We start from the raw sequence: 16,985 nt of genomic DNA, 5'->3' as shown, positions 1-16,985 counted from the left end.
GAACCTTGTTTGATTTACTTTTCACTTTCTGAATCACTTGGTTCAAGGTTTTTAGTTTGCAAATAGAAAAGAAGGAGAAGAAAATGTTGATCCAAAACATTATCAGAGACTAAAATGGCTGTCTTCCAATTTCGACAGCCTTGAATGCTTTAGGCAGAGTTTCCAAACGTTAAGTACAACAATGAATCAATTCCACGTCATTTGTATGATATGGTCGGTGTGTTCATCATTAACATTGGTCAGCTTTGTCATTCCAATAATGAAAACACAAAGTCAAGGGAACAACATACACATATTAACAGATTAAAGCATCAAATACCCAACACCACTACTTAGGTAAAAGTAAAATGCTTACATAGGGCAGGATCAACGTTTGGGAGATTTTAAATGCATTAAAAGTGGGTTAGGTTAGATTAGGTTGAATCCATTTTTATATGTAAGTCACATTTACTCATGTGGTTTGTGGATGAAGCTAAATATCAAAGTCAATGGTTTCATAGTTTTTTAATTTCATTTATTGAACTTGTTTTGTAAACTATTTCATGGAGTAGCTACTTCTATACTGGGTGAATGTTTGTCACTTAAACACAATCTTATTTTTTCGATTTAAACATACATATTCTTTGTTTATCAATTTATCTCCTTTTATGTCTACATATTTGTTGAGAATTTAAGTGTAAGTTTAAGTTCTATATTAATTAAAGGGTTAAATATGTTTTTTTCTCTTTCAATTTTTAGTAAAAATTGAATTTAGTCTTTCTTGAAAATTTTGAACCAATTTAGTTCTTCATCTTTAAAAATGCGTAAATTTAGTCATTTAAACCAAATTTTGTTAAGTTTATTTGACATTTTAAACGCATTTCTCAACTAACATTGAATGAATATGTGTCAAATGGTGTAAACAAACTAAAATACTATAATGAAATGAGTTTGAAACGATAAATAAACTTAATAAAATTTGGTTTAAAGGGCTAAATTCACGCATTTACAAAGTTGAAAGACTAAATTAGTTCAAATTTGACAAGAGAGACTAATTTTAATATTCACTAAAAATTAAAGAATCAAAAACATATTTAACCTTTAACTAAAGTAGAAAAATTAAACATCATATAAAAAAAATCATAAACATATTAAAATTTTGAGTTGTCAATCCATCATTTGAGATAAATTAATATTTCATTGCCTCATGAAAAAGATTAGAATAAATATCTAATCTTAATATTTGGTTACAAGTTCTTTTATCGAAAGTTTTATCTCTCAAACAATCTATTATCTCAAATTTATTGCGACAAGAATCTCACCATATTTTCGAGTAAGTAATTTTCGAGTAACTAAAATCTTATCTCTCAAACAATCTATCATTTCAAATTTGTTGCGACAAGAATCTCACCATATTTTTGAATAAAATCCCATCATAATCCTTCTTTAAAAAACTCATAAGTAATATTTGAATCGATCACCGGTTAGGAATCTTTATATCGAAAGTGTTTTTTTGTCTAAAAAGAACCAATCACTCAAATTTTTGTGAAAGAATCTGAGTATTAATTTTGTGATTCCCACATGAGAAAACAATTAAAAGCTAACTTTCCACTTATTTATATTTTAAAATTATACACGTAGAAGTTTCAAATGGACTAGTTTTGCCCCATTTGTTATTAGCCTTAATGCGTATGGGCAAAAGGTCCATAAAATCAAAAGGGCCACAAAATAATAAAAAAATGTAACAGTAATTGGAGTCAGGCTTCATTTATGTATTTTTAGACTTTGACAATAGTAATCTTTGAATAGAGAAATAAAAAACTATTAATCAACACATTGTTTTAAGAATATTTAATAAATGTGGAAAATATATAAAAGGCCAAGCATCAAAAGTACACCATATTGTACCTCTCTGTTATATTTTCAGTTTTCAAGTCATTACAGTGTTCCTTGTGGCCTTTCAAATTGAAAGAAGGTTGGACAACCAAAGAAGCATATATTTCAAGAACAGTATAAAAATATTTTCAAAATATTTCAGTCACCCCAATATTTCTAAATGGATTTGCTTATAAGGTTCTTATACAATTTATCATTAGATTTAAATCAGTAGAAGTTACAAGAAATATATCTACGACAAATTGTTCTTAATACTGGTTATATATATTATAATTAACGAAATAATTAAATTAATTCAAACTAACAAATTTTACATTTTAAAACTGGTTTAGTATTCATTCCTCTAAAAAAAATTCCTCGTTTTATATATTTGATCTAATAAAAGACTTACAAATGTAGTACTTGAAAGAATAAAAAAAGTTTATTTAAGCCTTTAAATGTATAAAAGTTTTATAATTACAACTTATTATTAAGTTTTGTGCAAATATTGTGTTATTAAATACTTTTTAAGAATCCATTTTACGGTAAATCAGGAATTATTTTTCAGAGTTATAAAATTAAAGATGAATTTACATCGTTTTATATATTGTTATTTTTTTTTCAAGTGTACTGTTACGGGCAATAACTTTAAAACCAGTAAAACTATTCAAATGGAATTGAAGATACTAACTATGTACTAATTTTATAAGGAAAGCAAATTTGATAAAGAATTAAAAAAAAAAACTAAACAACAAAATATTTTTTTATTTTTAAATTGAAAAATGTTAGATTTATAGAAAATTATAATATAAATATCGTTGACATTAGACTTTATTCACTTTTTCATTCTAAGTTCATTAAATATTTTTTTTTATTGTCATAATTTCTTATCATGAATATATTCTGGATATATCTCATTCATTCATAGTCATTTATTAATTAAACATGATAAACTTATATTAAACTTAATGGTTTAAAGATGATTAATAAGTAATTATTCGTTCTTTGATAAATTATTTATTATGAGAAGACTTAAACACTTATATAAAATATTAAATGAGAATAGAATCATAGAACTATATTATATAAATAATAAAAATATAGAGGAAAGTTTAGTGATTATATCTTATAAGAAAATAAGAAAATTCAAAAAAATGAGGAGTTAACATGTGAAACATTCTTAACACCATTACCACTATACTAACGGAATGAACCTAATTGTTACGTATTTTCAAAAATATAAATCTAATTGAGATTAAAAAAAATCTTAGAACCTAATTAAGATTTTTGAACATAAACTTAGAATATTTTAACTTATCTAATATTAACAAATGAAAGATTTAACTACTCAAAGTAATGACATAGGCACAAAAAACTTATTTAACATTGGTTCTTTTAAATCTTTCAATATTGATTTTGAAATGGATGTTAAATAGGACAAAGTGAAAAGTATGGACTTTCACGTTAAAAATATATTTTCTTTATTAAAATGAGCTACTTATTTTAGAGGTAGCTCACCTAAAAATAATGCACTACAATTATATATACACTAACAATTTTTTACATATATTTGCAGACAACGTGTGTAATATATACACCTTCAACTGATTTCATATAATTAATATATATGTAATATATAAATAAATAGTTGCATCGTAAATCACATTACTCAAAAATTAAAAATAGAAAAAAAGACTTGAGTGATATAATGATAACCAATGGCGAATTTGGTATTAGACCGTAGAAGCTGAAAGTAATAAAATTCCAAAAAAAAGTATCCAATATGTTATTCCAAAATTCAATAAATCTTATACGACTGGATATTAACATACTTTAAGTACTTAAATTTATTTAGATTTTTCTTAGCGTTTTGAGATAACCTTTCTCTTTTTGAAACTGTTTACTCATAATACTTAGGATAATGATAGAATGTCTCACTTTTTTGACCTCAATGTTACCCGTCTACGTGACATTCATTATTTTAATAATTTTAAACGAAAGAGGAGTAGTGATGCGTGAGAGAAGGTGAAGTGAATGTTGAGGTTGTGATACACACGCACATGAGGAAAAGTAAGAAAAACAGAACTAAACTTTGCGGTTTAAACTAAAGGCGAGAGTGCGGATTGCTGCCATAGCTTCGTGTGGACAATTGGAAGTCCTAATTTTGGTGTTCTTCTGCAAATCAAAGGGCACTTTGGTATGTTTTACTATCCGATTACAAACCCCTATTTTTGTGATGTTTTTCCCCAAATGAAACCCTTATTTTTGTGATGTTTTTCCCGAAATGAAACCCCATTTTCGTATTTTCTTGTTCGACGATTGAAGCTTTATCAAAAGGTGATGGCGAGCGTCACAAAAGTAAGAGGAAAGAGTGTGTCTCTGGTGGAACGAAAAAAAGGAGCAACTTATGGGTGTAATTGAGCAGCAAGAACATGATATTCGTGAACTTGGTGGAGCGATTGCTAAATTGAAATCAACTTTGGCTGAGAGGGAAAATAGAAGTAAAGATGAATTTGTTTCTCCTATGAATTTGAATGAAGTGGATGTTCCAAGTCAAGCTGCAGAAGACAGAAATGTAACCAACAGCGATATGTACGTGCGTATGAGGAATGATCCACGGTTACGGTTCAAAAGCCGTGTAATCCAAACTCCGTTCGCAGTTTATAGTCGGAAGAAGAAAAGGATACCGAAATAGTTGTTAGAGTATGAGCAATATGTATCTATTTTGTTTTGTTTGATGGAAATGAAATATCATTTTCATTTGTTTAATTATAAGAACATAGACATGTAATTGAAACCTATGAAACATGAAGTCGTGTACAATTCTATTTGTTGTGTTTTTGTTCTGTTAAGGTGCAATTAATAAATAATGACTTTTGTAAAGTGTTTGTGGTGTTTTGTAGTGCATTTATTTAGTAAGTAAATTGTGGTAAGTCTGTGGTACAAAAATCATATCTCAGAAAGACAATTATTGAATTTTAAGAATTGCTGTGTTTTGGGAGTTATTGATAGGCAGTTCTGGTATTGTGAAAAGGCTGTAACATTGTACAAATCCATATTTCATGTGAAAATACAGCTGAAAAGCAGTTGCAGTACTGCATGTACAAAAAGTTCAATGTAAAAAGACACTTATGGCATCATAAAAGGACACTTCAATCTCGAACCAGAAAAGTTTTTTTTTTTCAATGTGCAGTTTCAATTAGTTGTTTAAGTTGTTTGGTGATGATTCATGGTGATGGAATTATTTGGTTGGCCTTTGGATTATGTCCAAACCATATTTCATCTGAAAATACACCTGAAAAGCAGTTCCAGTACTGCGTGTACAAAAAGTTCAATGTAAAAAGACACTTATGGAATCATAAAAGGACACTTGAATCTCGCACCAGAAAAGTTGGTTTTTAATTCAATCTGTAGTTCCAATTAGTTGTTTAAGTTGTTTGGTGATGATTCATGGTGATGAAATTATTTGGATGGCCATTCGATTGTGTCCAAACCAGATTTCACGTAATAATACAATTTAAAATAAGTTCCAGTACTGGCAGTACAAAAGGTTCAATGTAAAAAGGCACTTATGGAATCATAAAAGGACAGTTGAATGTCGCACCAGAAAAGTTGGTTTTTAATTCAATCTGCAGTTCGAATCAGTTGTTTAAGTTGTTTGGTGATGATTCATGGTGATAGAATTATTTGGATGGCCATTTGATTGTGTCCAGACCATATTTCATCTGAAAATACACCTGAAAAGCAGTTCCAGTACTGCGTGTACAAAAAGTTCAATGTAAAAAGACACTTATGGAATCATAAAAGGACACTTGAATCTCGTACCAGAAAAGTTGGTTTTTAATTCAATCTGCAGTTCCAATTAGTTGTTTAAGTTGTTTGGTGATGATTCATGGTGATGGAATTATTTGGATGGCCATTCGATTGTGTCCAAACCAGATTTCACGTAATAATACAGTTTAAAATCAGTTCCAGTACTGGTAATACAAAAAGTTCAACGTAAAAAGGCACTTATGGAATCATAAAAGGACACTTGATTATCGAACTAGAAAAGTTAGTTTTTAATTCAATCTTGAATTCCAATTACTTATTTAAGTGGTTTGGTGATGATTCATGGTGATGAAAATATTTGTATGGCCTTTCGATTGTGTCCAAACCATATTTGACTTAATAATACAGTTTAAAATCAGTTCCAGTACTGGCAGTACAAAATGTTCAAGGTAAAAAGGCACTTATGGAATCACAAAAGGACACTTGATTATCAAACCAGAAAAGTTGGTTTTTAATTAAATCTGCAGTTCCAATTAGTTGTTTAAGTTTTTTGGTGATGATTCATGGTGATGAGATTATTTGGATGGCCATTCGATTGTGTCCAAACCATATTTGACCTAATAATACAATTTAAAATCAGTTCCAGTACTGGCAGTACAAAATGTTCAAGGTAAAAAGCCACTTATGGAATCACAAAAGGACACTTGATTATCGAACCAGAAAAGTTGGTTTTTAATTCAATCTGCAGTTCCAATTAGTTGTTTAAGTTGTTTGGTGATGATTCATGGTGATGGAATTATTTGGATGGCCATTCGAATGTGTCCAAACCATATTTCACGTAATAATACAGTTTAAAATCAGTTCCAGTACTGGCAGTACAAAAAGTTCAACGTAAAAAGGCACTTATGGAATCATAAAAGGACACTTGATTATCAAACTAGAAAAGTTGGTTTTTAATTCAATCTTGAATTCCAATTACTTATTTAAGTGGTTTGGTGATGATTCATGGTGATGGAAATATTTGTATGGCCTTTCGATTGTGTCCAAACCACATTTCAAGTGATAATACAGTTTAAAAGCACTTCCAGTACTGGCAGTACAAAATGTTCAATGTAAAAAGGCACTTATGGAATCACAAAAGGACACTTGATTATCGAACTAGAAAAGTTGATTTTTAATTCAATCTTGAATTTCAATTACTTATTTAAGTGGTTTGGTGATGATTCATAGTGATGGAAATATTTGTATGGCCTTTCGATTGTGTCCAAACCAGATTTCAAGTGAAAATACACTTCAAAACCCAAACCACTTTCCGCGGAACCCGTCGCCTCCAACAACCCAAACCACTCTCCACAACTCCGCTATCCGCTTCCACTGCGACCCACAACACCAACCTTTATGGAAGGATAGCCTTTTGGGGAAGAGAATGCCTTGCGATACAAATGCCTCTGTGCTTCTGTGAACCTGCTCGAAGAAGAAACTTGCAGGGAAGAAACGAGGGAAAACGCGCAACACAATGTGTTTTTTTAAATGTTTTGTCCAATTCAAAGCGCGTGCACATGACGCAAACTTTCATTTGCCGCTGCCTCCAATTGTCGTTTCGTTTAAAATTATTAAAATAATGAATGCCACGTAGACGGGTAACATTGGGGTCAAAAAAGTGAGGCATTCTATCATTATCCTAATACTTATAGTGGTGTCTTATCAAATAAATTTGTCTACCTTACGATTTTGAGAAGATTCATAAAGAAACGTGCTCATATAATGAGCGAGATTCGTTTCATTGTTAAAGTTGTCATATTCAACCAAGTAAAATGAAGTTATGAATCTCGGACATGTGTCGTGTGTTGGATTTTCAAAACTATCTTCCCTGTGTGTCTTATATTTTTCCAATTTAATTATATATTTGTATTTACGTGAGACTTTCCACACATTAAAATTTAATCTTAACTTAATCTTTTAAAAATAATTTATAAGATGAGGTGTACACCTCACTTATATATTATAAAATTATCTTATATATTTCTAATCGATGCGGGACCTCTGACAATATTCGAGCAATATCATGTCACTCACATTAGAGTTTTGGATTTTGTATATCTAATCCAATATGAGTTACAATTAATCTGCTGCACAACATAACTTCAGTAACATCATCAGAATTGGAGCAGGAAGCATTGTTTTCTTAAAATTATGCAGTGATGAATGCAGCGGTTAAAACTGATTGTGTCACTTTCAGATTCTAAAAAAGGCCTGCACTCATCACTGTCCAATGCACATAGTTTACCCTACAAATGTATTGCAACTTTCTTTGGATGATGTTGAGATCACTGTCAAGGCTATTATTATCAGAGAAAATGTTGCAATTGTTGAGATTATTATTTATTGTAAGAGCATCCATGTCCCATACGGCAAGAAAAGCTCCCAAACGTGTCAATTCCTTTTACCGATTATGGATTATCCAACACCAAAGGGTAAAGACAATTTGAATGACATGTAACTGAATCATAATGATCAAGTGTGTCAATTTTGTGGGTCACTTTGTCCCCTACATGCTGGAAAATGACCTCAAATCAAACTTACATTGCAGTATCCATAGTTCAACACACCTTCACCAAATTACACAAAGGATTCACATATCTAACTGTGCTAAAAACGGAAACGCATCTTCTCTACCCAAATTTCCTCACCACTTCATGCAATCACGTCTGCAGATAATAGCGAATGCAAAATTACCCAAAACAAAAACCTACAAGATGTCAAGTTAGAATTTGAATTCTCTGCTGCATTTTTTTTGCTGTTTCTCTGTTGTGCCTTCATAATATACGGATTACCATTAATTTTGACGTTTTAAAATATATTAAAAATATATTTAAAACACCAACACAATGTATTTTTAATGCTCAATAGAAGACAACACCAAAAAAATCAGTAGAGAATCTGGACTCATCAAATTAATGAACACAAAGTTCATGTCACTTCTGTCTAGAGAAGAATTTATCGAAGATATACAACGACAATGAGACTTGAATTCTGATATCACTTATGAATCTATCTACGAAGATACAACACCTATGAAATCTAAGTCTACTCTATTTAAAATTGATAACATGCTTTTAATCCAAAACCTTACGACAATAGATTTATGGATCTTCTATCTTATAAGTTGGTCAACTTTCTCTATTCAGGTATTATATAAGCTGATGATAATCTATATATACAAATATATAATCAAAACAACTGAATAATGATTTTGATATATATAACCATTCGTTCAGTTTTAGCACATGTTGGTGGAACCAATCAAGCCACGGATGCATGATGGTGAGATGAGTTCCAATAACTTTCTTACTGATAAAATTCTTCCGATAAGTTTCTTCCAAAAAGACTATGGTATTATAATTATCACTTACACAACAAATTTTCGATCACAGTGGAAATTGAATATATATTTTTATTTAAATATATCGTCCACAATGTATAAGTACTTTGGTGTCCAAAGTTTCTGCATAGACTCATTCAATTATTGACTGGATACCAAAACTTTGGATTTCCAAGACTAAAAACAATTATTTTTGTTGGAAAGGATAGAGTTATCATTTTAGATACGATTAGTTAAACTCAAGTAAATTATAAGTTTGAAATTGAGTATTTTAAATACTTTAAAAAGAGAATTATAACACATATTTTATCATCCTAAAACAACAGTTTCCTAATTGAACAATCAATGTTCTCCGAGGTTCATTAGGCCATTAAAAGGACAAAACGCTTATTCTCCATGAATTGCACATACCCAGAATTTGAAATCATAAATTCATAACTAATATTATAAATAACTTGATTGAACAAATCGTTTGAGTTACCTAACTACATAAGAGTTAGCTGTCCACACATCCAGGACAACGTACGCTACAGACATAATTTAAATGACAGTAGAAAAAACATTTTGCAATCTGAGTCTTAACACATTCGAATCTTTTAAGGTATATATGGTGGTCTAACTAAGTGGCTCTGACAAGGGGTGAGTGAGGCATGGGTGAATGAGGTGACATCATGTGAGGTGACATAACACTCTCATCAAACATTCTTGAGGAGAAGCTGAGTCTAAGGTTGCTTTTCCAACGTTTGAGTTCCACTGGTTTTTTCCCTGTCTCTTTCCCAACAAATGCTCTGATTCTCTTGAGTGCAACATCCACAGTTTCATCATCCATGTTAGCAAAACACACCCTATACCAACCTGGCTCAGGACAATTGAAAGCTGAACCCGGTGACACATTAAGCTTCACCTCGTTGATGATCACACGCCACAGCATCATTTCACCTTCGAATGTTTTCTCCTTCAGCAAGCTCCTCAAGTTCATCCAGAAGAAAAGCCCTGCATTGCTTGGCAAGCAAGTAATGTTCACCTTCTCAAGCCCCTTCGTGAAGTGGTTGTGCCTCGCACCCAACCTTCTCGCACTCTCTGCCAGAAACCTCTCCACGAACTCGTTATCAGAAAGCAGCGCAGCCAGAAAAAACTGTGTCTGAGTTGAAACCAATCCAAAGCTCGACATTTTCCTCGCATTGTTCACCACCTCATCGTTGTACGAATAAACTATCCCAACTCTTAACCCCGGAATCCCCAAGTCCTTCGATAAACTGTAAACAATGTGAATAAGGTCTTTGTTGCAGTGCTCCATCTCTTGCATCACTTCAGAGACACTCACGAAGCAAGGTGCTCTGAACACTGTTGCGGAATATATTTCATCGCACACTAAGTGTATGTTGTTCTCGTTGATGAAGCCCACGATGCTCCTCAGTGTCTCCTCGTCCATGGTGGTTCCTAAAGGGTTTGAAGGGTTTGTTATGATCAACCCTTTCACGTTGATGTTACCATCTTTTGCTTTCGCATATGCTTCTTCAAGAGCCTCCATCGTTATCTTGAAGTTGTTGCTGCTGTGACATTCTACTGGAATGAGTTGAGCCTTGGTTCTCCAACACAAGTCTCGGACAAATCTGCAATAATAAAACACGTGGAATTTACGTCAGATAAATCAAACATGTCGTTCTCGTAACACGTGATGAAACATATATATATTGAAAAATGTTAACTTTGACGCTTCTTGTTATAATATATATGAATATGAAATTATATTCAAATTTGTTGACCGATTGCAGTGTTGTGTGGTCTCTGAGGTCAGAAAAAATAAAGATTTGAATTAGTTGACTGCAGATTTTTCCATGGTAAAGGCTAGGAAACATTAATTTTCGATAGACTTTAACTTTACAAACTTGGGAGAATAAATAATATTCTCTGGGTTTATCTAGCGAAGAACCAATGTCATGTGAATTTTCTTTAAACGAAAAATTGAGTTGCTTGTGAAGACTGTGCAAAATTTCCAAACGTAACTGTCTGGGATTTTGATAGAGGAAGAGTCAAATGGAAGTAAGAGAAAAGTTAGGTGTGAGAATATAATTTTAGAGCTTGATATGCTTGGACACTGTATTTTGATTATATTTTTATTTGACACTTTTATAATATTTGATTAATAAAAAGAAGAGAAAAGTTAGGTGTCAAAATATATTTTTCATGCGTGACCGTGAGTTAAGGTGGTTTCAAAGTTCAAAAGGCAAATGTCCACTCAAGAACATCAAGTGTCTTATTTTGTATTTACATAACACATGTGTCGTTGACTACTCACCTTTTGTACATATAGCAGCCTACAAATGTTAACCGCTGTACCTGCGGTCATTTAATCTTATTGGAATTTTCTCCACGGTCATAAAAAACCTTTTACGATTCAGAAATTTAATTAAAATATTTCTTTTTCTTTAATTTATAAACTAATAAGAATTCTGAGTTTTATTCTGTTAAAAAAAGACTGTTTCACGATCAAAAGTACGTGTAGTTTGTCTTTTAAAATTAGCGAAAGATATTGATAATGACCAATTGTGTGTGAAAACAACTTGCTTATTTTAAATCCAACTCTTAACAGGTTGTTTGTATTTTTTAACAAGTGTTACGGGACACTTAGATTTATTGTTTTTTAAATAGCAAACCTTGACCTAACTCATTGAACCAAATGGTATACAGGTCGAATGATGTTGGATATCATGGTGGTAGACCAAATGTTGATCACGTAAGTCCGATATTGATGACGAAGAAGTGAGTTTTTCACATTTTTTAGTTTTTTAGTTTTAAACTAAAAGATTAGGGATTGTATGGTGGTAAGTCTAATGCAAATTTAAGTTATTAGGCCAAATCCCAAATTATAGATTTCATAAAAAAAAATTTAATTAATTTATTATTTCAAACAGAAAACTACCGGTTGGTAATATAATATTAGGTTAGAAAGAATGAAACACATTTGATGATGTCTTTGTCCTTTCCTTTAGGACACTAATATATCATTGTTGTATTTTGAATGCTCATTTTTTTTTATGAATTGAAAACTAGTTTTAAAAAAAAAGATAAAAATATTAATAATTTTACAAAAAAATTTGTTGGATAATGATTGTGAGGAGCAGTTGAAAGAGAATTTTGATTCTCTGTTAAGTTTTTTTTTTTTTATAATATACTGATTACTAATTTTAACGTTTTAAAAAGTTTTAAAAGATAATATACTTTTGATACTCAGTAAAAAAAAAAATCTGAACTTGTTAAAAGAAGGGTAAAGACAAAAATAGTTATGACGCTTTGTGGTTGCTTAAAGTTTTGTCCACTTTTAAGGTTGTGTGAAACAGTGTGATTCATTGAATGAAAACAGAAGTGATGAAAGTGAGGGTACATACGCTGGATAATAAGGGCTAGGAACCAGAAAAGCATCTCCAGGATTAGCCAAACAGAACATGATTAGCTCGTTTGCTCCGGTGGCCCCTCCACCCATCACTATACGGTCAGGATCAAATCTCACTCTTTCCCCTCTCACTTTCGACATAAAATTCGCCACAGCCTGCATAAAATATCAAAACAAAACCCATTTATATATCATAAAATAATATCAAACTCATATATACTAATTCATTTTAATTTTCCTACATTTCTGAACTCTGGCAATCCATGATAGTCCTGAAAGTTTGCAATGTATCTGAACCAATTCACTCCTTCACGGGTGCAAATGGAGGCTTGCGGATTCTTCTTTATCCACTCTTCAATCAGATCCAAGCTCAGCTGCAAAAGTTATCACAGATTATATTAAACACTCTCATTGTAGTATATGATCAAAACATAACCAGAAACTACGTAGTATATGAAAATATTATATATAGTGTACCGGATTTTCTGCAAGACCCATCTGAATAACACCCTGAGGATTTTGTGTGGGGTGAAAAGGGTTGGATTCATAGGCCTTCCACCCATCAAAATAAGGAGAGTTTTCTCCATGTTTGTCGTTGGTTGCAATCTCGGACAGAAGCTCAAAACTTTTGTTCCTTAAAGCCATGCTGGTTTTCGTATGTAGTTGTTTTTGTTGGAAGGTGTGCGATCACTATTGCTGTAGTAGCAATTAATGGAGTTGCGATTTGCAAACGTGATTGGTGCAGGGAAAATGGGAGGGAGTGTTGCTGAAATTATAGTACAACATTTGAAGTGGTTTTATAGGTGAGAAAGTCCATTATGAACATCCACTTCTGATTTTCCAATAAAATTAATGTTTTTTTTTGTTTTTTGGGTCAAATTATAGTAGTTTGCGTGTTCCAACCATGGCTTGAACGTGGAATTATTATGGAGTGCACCATGGAGTATGAATAAATATATTTACTCACACATACCCTTTTATTATTAACTAAATTTAACTAAAAAAGATTAGGTTATAAATGGCAAGAGTTAAAATGAGATGTGAAATCATTGGATTTTTTATAATTTTAATAAATATTAACTAATTAAAAACATATTCCGAAGGTCTTATTGGTATTTTTCAAAGAGCATGAGAAGAAAAGTGCCCATTCACTTTGAAACTTCATAGCTACATTTGTAAGACGTATTACTCAAAAGGCCGAGACTTTTAAATTGGATTTTATTTTATTTCTAATTAACGTGAAATTTCCGAAAAAAGGAATATACTTATAATGTTTTTTGTATCTAAATTTGATGATAAAATTATTGGTAAGTTTTAGTTTGGAAAACATGTCAAAAAAACAATATTTTATATATGAGAGAGTTTTTGTGAGGGAGAAGTTTCCTGTGAAGCTACCCACGCTTGGTTCATATTCAAAAAAGGAAAGGTAGAAATTGTATACGAGAAATAAAGATGAATGTAAGAAAAGTCTAAGTCTAATGCTCTTTTTATACTATAGAGAAAATATATATGAAGGAAGTTGAAGAGAAAAAGATATTTTTATTTTCCACTAATATTTTTATATTATATATATTAATATTAATTTTTATCTTGTATATCAATAGAAAAAATCATGGTTATAAAAAAAATATTGATCTTTTTCTCCTGTTATGTAAACCAGCATTTATCCTCCATTTTTTACACACATTTATGGTTTCTCTTTCAATGTTTTGTTTGAAACTATTCCCATACGAATAAAGAAATGTGTACTATTTTCCTCGTGACTGACTTCTAAAATGAGATTTATCTCTAATCAACGTAGGACTTCCAACATTCTTGCCCTTAACACTCTCATAACTGTGGTTATTTGGTTTTCAAAAAATATAATCCATATATAATTCTAAGACTTGACACATCATATTTTTATTGTTTGTAAAATAATGCAATCTTCTTGTGGGGGTGTTAATTATATAAAACTTGTAATGCAAAAGTTGGATGAAAAACAAAAAATGTGTTTTGCCATTGTGGTTTTATAAATTAATATTATTTTGATCTAAAATGTGTTTTTGTTGTTGGGTATCTAAGAATAGTTAAGAAGAGTGATAGAATTGAAATTGATAAGAGAAATAGAGTTGTATATATCCTTTTGTTTGTGTTTGAATAATAATGAGAAAGAAAGAAAGAAGATGAGACCTAAAAGTATAGAGTCGGTGTTGGATGGAGGAGCTTGGTGGAGTGCCCTTAAAATGCAATGGTGTTAGGGTTGGTCCCCACACTCAAGACTTATAATACTAGATTTGGTAGGTTGCTTCTAAGGGTTTGAAGTCTTTTATTTGCTAGATTTAGTAAGAATAAAGTGTGATGAACACTTCCAAATTTGCTGGGATAAGTTGAAACTTTTTGGACACACTGAAGTGATGCTATTGCAACTCATGGCATGCATGGTTCGAGTTTAGGTAAAAGGGTAATCTCACTCGCTTCAAACTTTGCATGTGGGGATGAATACCAAGTGAGATCCGCGTCACGATTCATACCATCTTCATTATCCATTCATTCCTCATTAATTTATCACCAAACTTTTCTTCTACACAAACAATGTTCATGAACATCCCTTTTTCTATTAATCATGTGTTTTAAATAATCATTTTCCAAAAATCTTATGTATGTCTCTCTATTTTTATTATTTGCACAATAAACCCTTCTTAAATTAATTTATGGTGCCTCTTGCACCTTTATTTGATATGGTAATATGTCCAACAATTTGTTTATGTAACTATTAGAGGTGAAAATTTCACCAATATGATAAAGAGACACTAGGGACAATATGGATTTATATATTTAAAGAAAAAAAGTTGATGGGTCATATTATTGTTCTTATCTGATCCATATGTAAAGAAAGAAGAAGGATAATGTGAGAATTTTTCTTTACTAGAGTGGTAGTGGGAAATATTATTCGTTTTATGCACCACTATTTTGTTAAAGATTGTTGATATATTTTCAATCTAACTTCTATTATTAGTTAAGAACTAAAAGAAGTAGAAAGATTTAAATGGAACTCTTATTGTTTTATAATTTAAAAAAATAATGTGTTGCTATTTTGTTTTTTTCAAAACTCGATTTAAAATTTTTTAAGTTAGTGTGTTGCTAATATTTATATTTTAAAATTAATTAATCCCACTTGATTTTAGCAAAACTAGATTTTAATTTTGGAACAACATTTTATAAGTTAATTGTATTGGAAGAACTGATTGACTCTATGAGATTACATTTTATGGGTAAATATATATTTTCAAAAAAAAATGTATTTTTTTTTCTCTGGAAATCAGTTACACTTGCCACAAAATCAATTTTGAGAAACCAAATCATAACCAAAAAATGCACAATTTAAGTAAAATCTACTTTTTGTTGTTGCTGAAAAAATCTTGTTCTATTAGGTTTAAATTCTTTTACAAATGACTGAATCATGATTAAATAAATAAAAATATATAATTATTGTGTGTGAAAACCCTTTAAGAATTAATGCATGAATCAATATGTTGCCTTAAATGCAGCAGTTTTCTTTCTCTTGAATATTGAGATAAATTTGTTGTTTGCAGATAATTAAGTATAAAACACAATATATAGAATGTGAATAAAGTGACTGAAAATTACTTGATTCAGAGATGTATGAAGACTTTTGAAGCTGAGCGTGAATCTTACCATGCTTTCTCTTTGCCATGTGATCTTCACTCTTCATTCAAAGAACATTCATTCAAAGAATACTAAATAGTAGAAATTCGTTCACTAAATATATACAATTTGCTTATTATAAATTACATTATTAATACTATAATATATTTACAATTGAATAAAAAACATTTGTAATTTCTATAACAAGAATTGAATTAATATAAAATTATAATACTTTACAACTCAATTTCGATTAAATACTTTACAACGGGTGAGAAATAAATATTAAAAATTTGCGGGTACAAGTATTTTTGATACCCGTAGGTTAACGGGACGGATACGAGTATCATAATATCCGTATCCATGAATACCTATACCCGCTAAACTTTAATTGGCAAAAATACCCTCATATATATATATATATATATATATATATATATTAGTAAAAACCTAATTTTTTCTAAGCTGTACATCTTGTTTTGTCTTCTGTCTTCATTTTTCGAGTTTCAAGTATTGGTACGTTGTCTTCTTTCAGCCACGTACATCCTTGACATTCTTCTCTTTTCTTTTTTTGAAATTGGACATATATATCAAACCCTATATAGACATTGACGTTTATGGTATGTTTGTTGTCAAATGATGGAGTTAACCAAATAAAAATACTTAGCACGTGACAGTTGAGGTTTATTAACTTTTAAGAATTGAAAAATATGGTATGTAACTTATTTTTTGGTTTATTATTTTAATGTTTTATGGGTTTCGTATGAATTGAAAATTATTATAATATGACTTCTATCATTTTAATAGCATTTTTATTTATTATTTTATTATTTTATGAGTTTCGTATGAATCGAAAATCACTAACGTATAAGTTTTATTATTTTAATAACAGAGAACACAATTTTGGTTTATCAAGATTAATTACAGGTATAATTT

At 30.6% G+C, this 16,985-nt stretch overlaps 1 protein-coding gene across 1 annotated transcript; it reads right to left on the bottom strand.

Annotated features, from left to right (window-relative positions):
- Positions 1–9,438: 9,438 nt before the first annotated feature.
- On the bottom strand, positions 9,439–13,046 carry LOC114184021 (1-aminocyclopropane-1-carboxylate synthase 2-like). Its single transcript, XM_028071248.1, has 4 exons — positions 12,879–13,046; positions 12,644–12,775; positions 12,397–12,557; positions 9,439–10,620 (listed from the first exon to the last, which is right to left on the bottom strand). The coding sequence occupies exons 1-4, from the start codon at positions 13,044–13,046 to the stop codon at positions 9,627–9,629; spliced, it is 1,455 nt and encodes a 484-aa protein (XP_027927049.1). The 3' UTR covers positions 9,439–9,626.
- Positions 13,047–16,985: the final 3,939 nt, after the last annotated feature.

This window comes from Vigna unguiculata, chromosome 5 (assembly GCF_004118075.2).
Source record: "Vigna unguiculata cultivar IT97K-499-35 chromosome 5, ASM411807v1, whole genome shotgun sequence".
NCBI classification, from domain to species: Eukaryota; Viridiplantae; Streptophyta; class Magnoliopsida; order Fabales; family Fabaceae; genus Vigna; species Vigna unguiculata.
This window is presented reverse-complemented; position numbering and strand designations above follow the sequence as displayed.

What these genes read in the sequence shown, in the direction of transcription:
- LOC114184021 (XM_028071248.1), bottom strand. Translation starts at nt 13,046, where the DNA reads ATGGCTTTAAGGAACAAAAGTTTTGAGCTTCTGTCCGAGATTGCAACC. An exon ending in GATTGCCAGAGTTCAGAAAT is followed by an intron (nt 12,558 to 12,643) that starts GTAGGAAAATTA and finishes TATTTTATGCAG; the next exon opens with GCTGTGGCGAATTTTATGTC. An exon ending in CCTAGCCCTTATTATCCAGC is followed by an intron (nt 10,621 to 12,396) that starts GTATGTACCCTC and finishes TTATTATTGCAG; the next exon opens with ATTTGTCCGAGACTTGTGTT.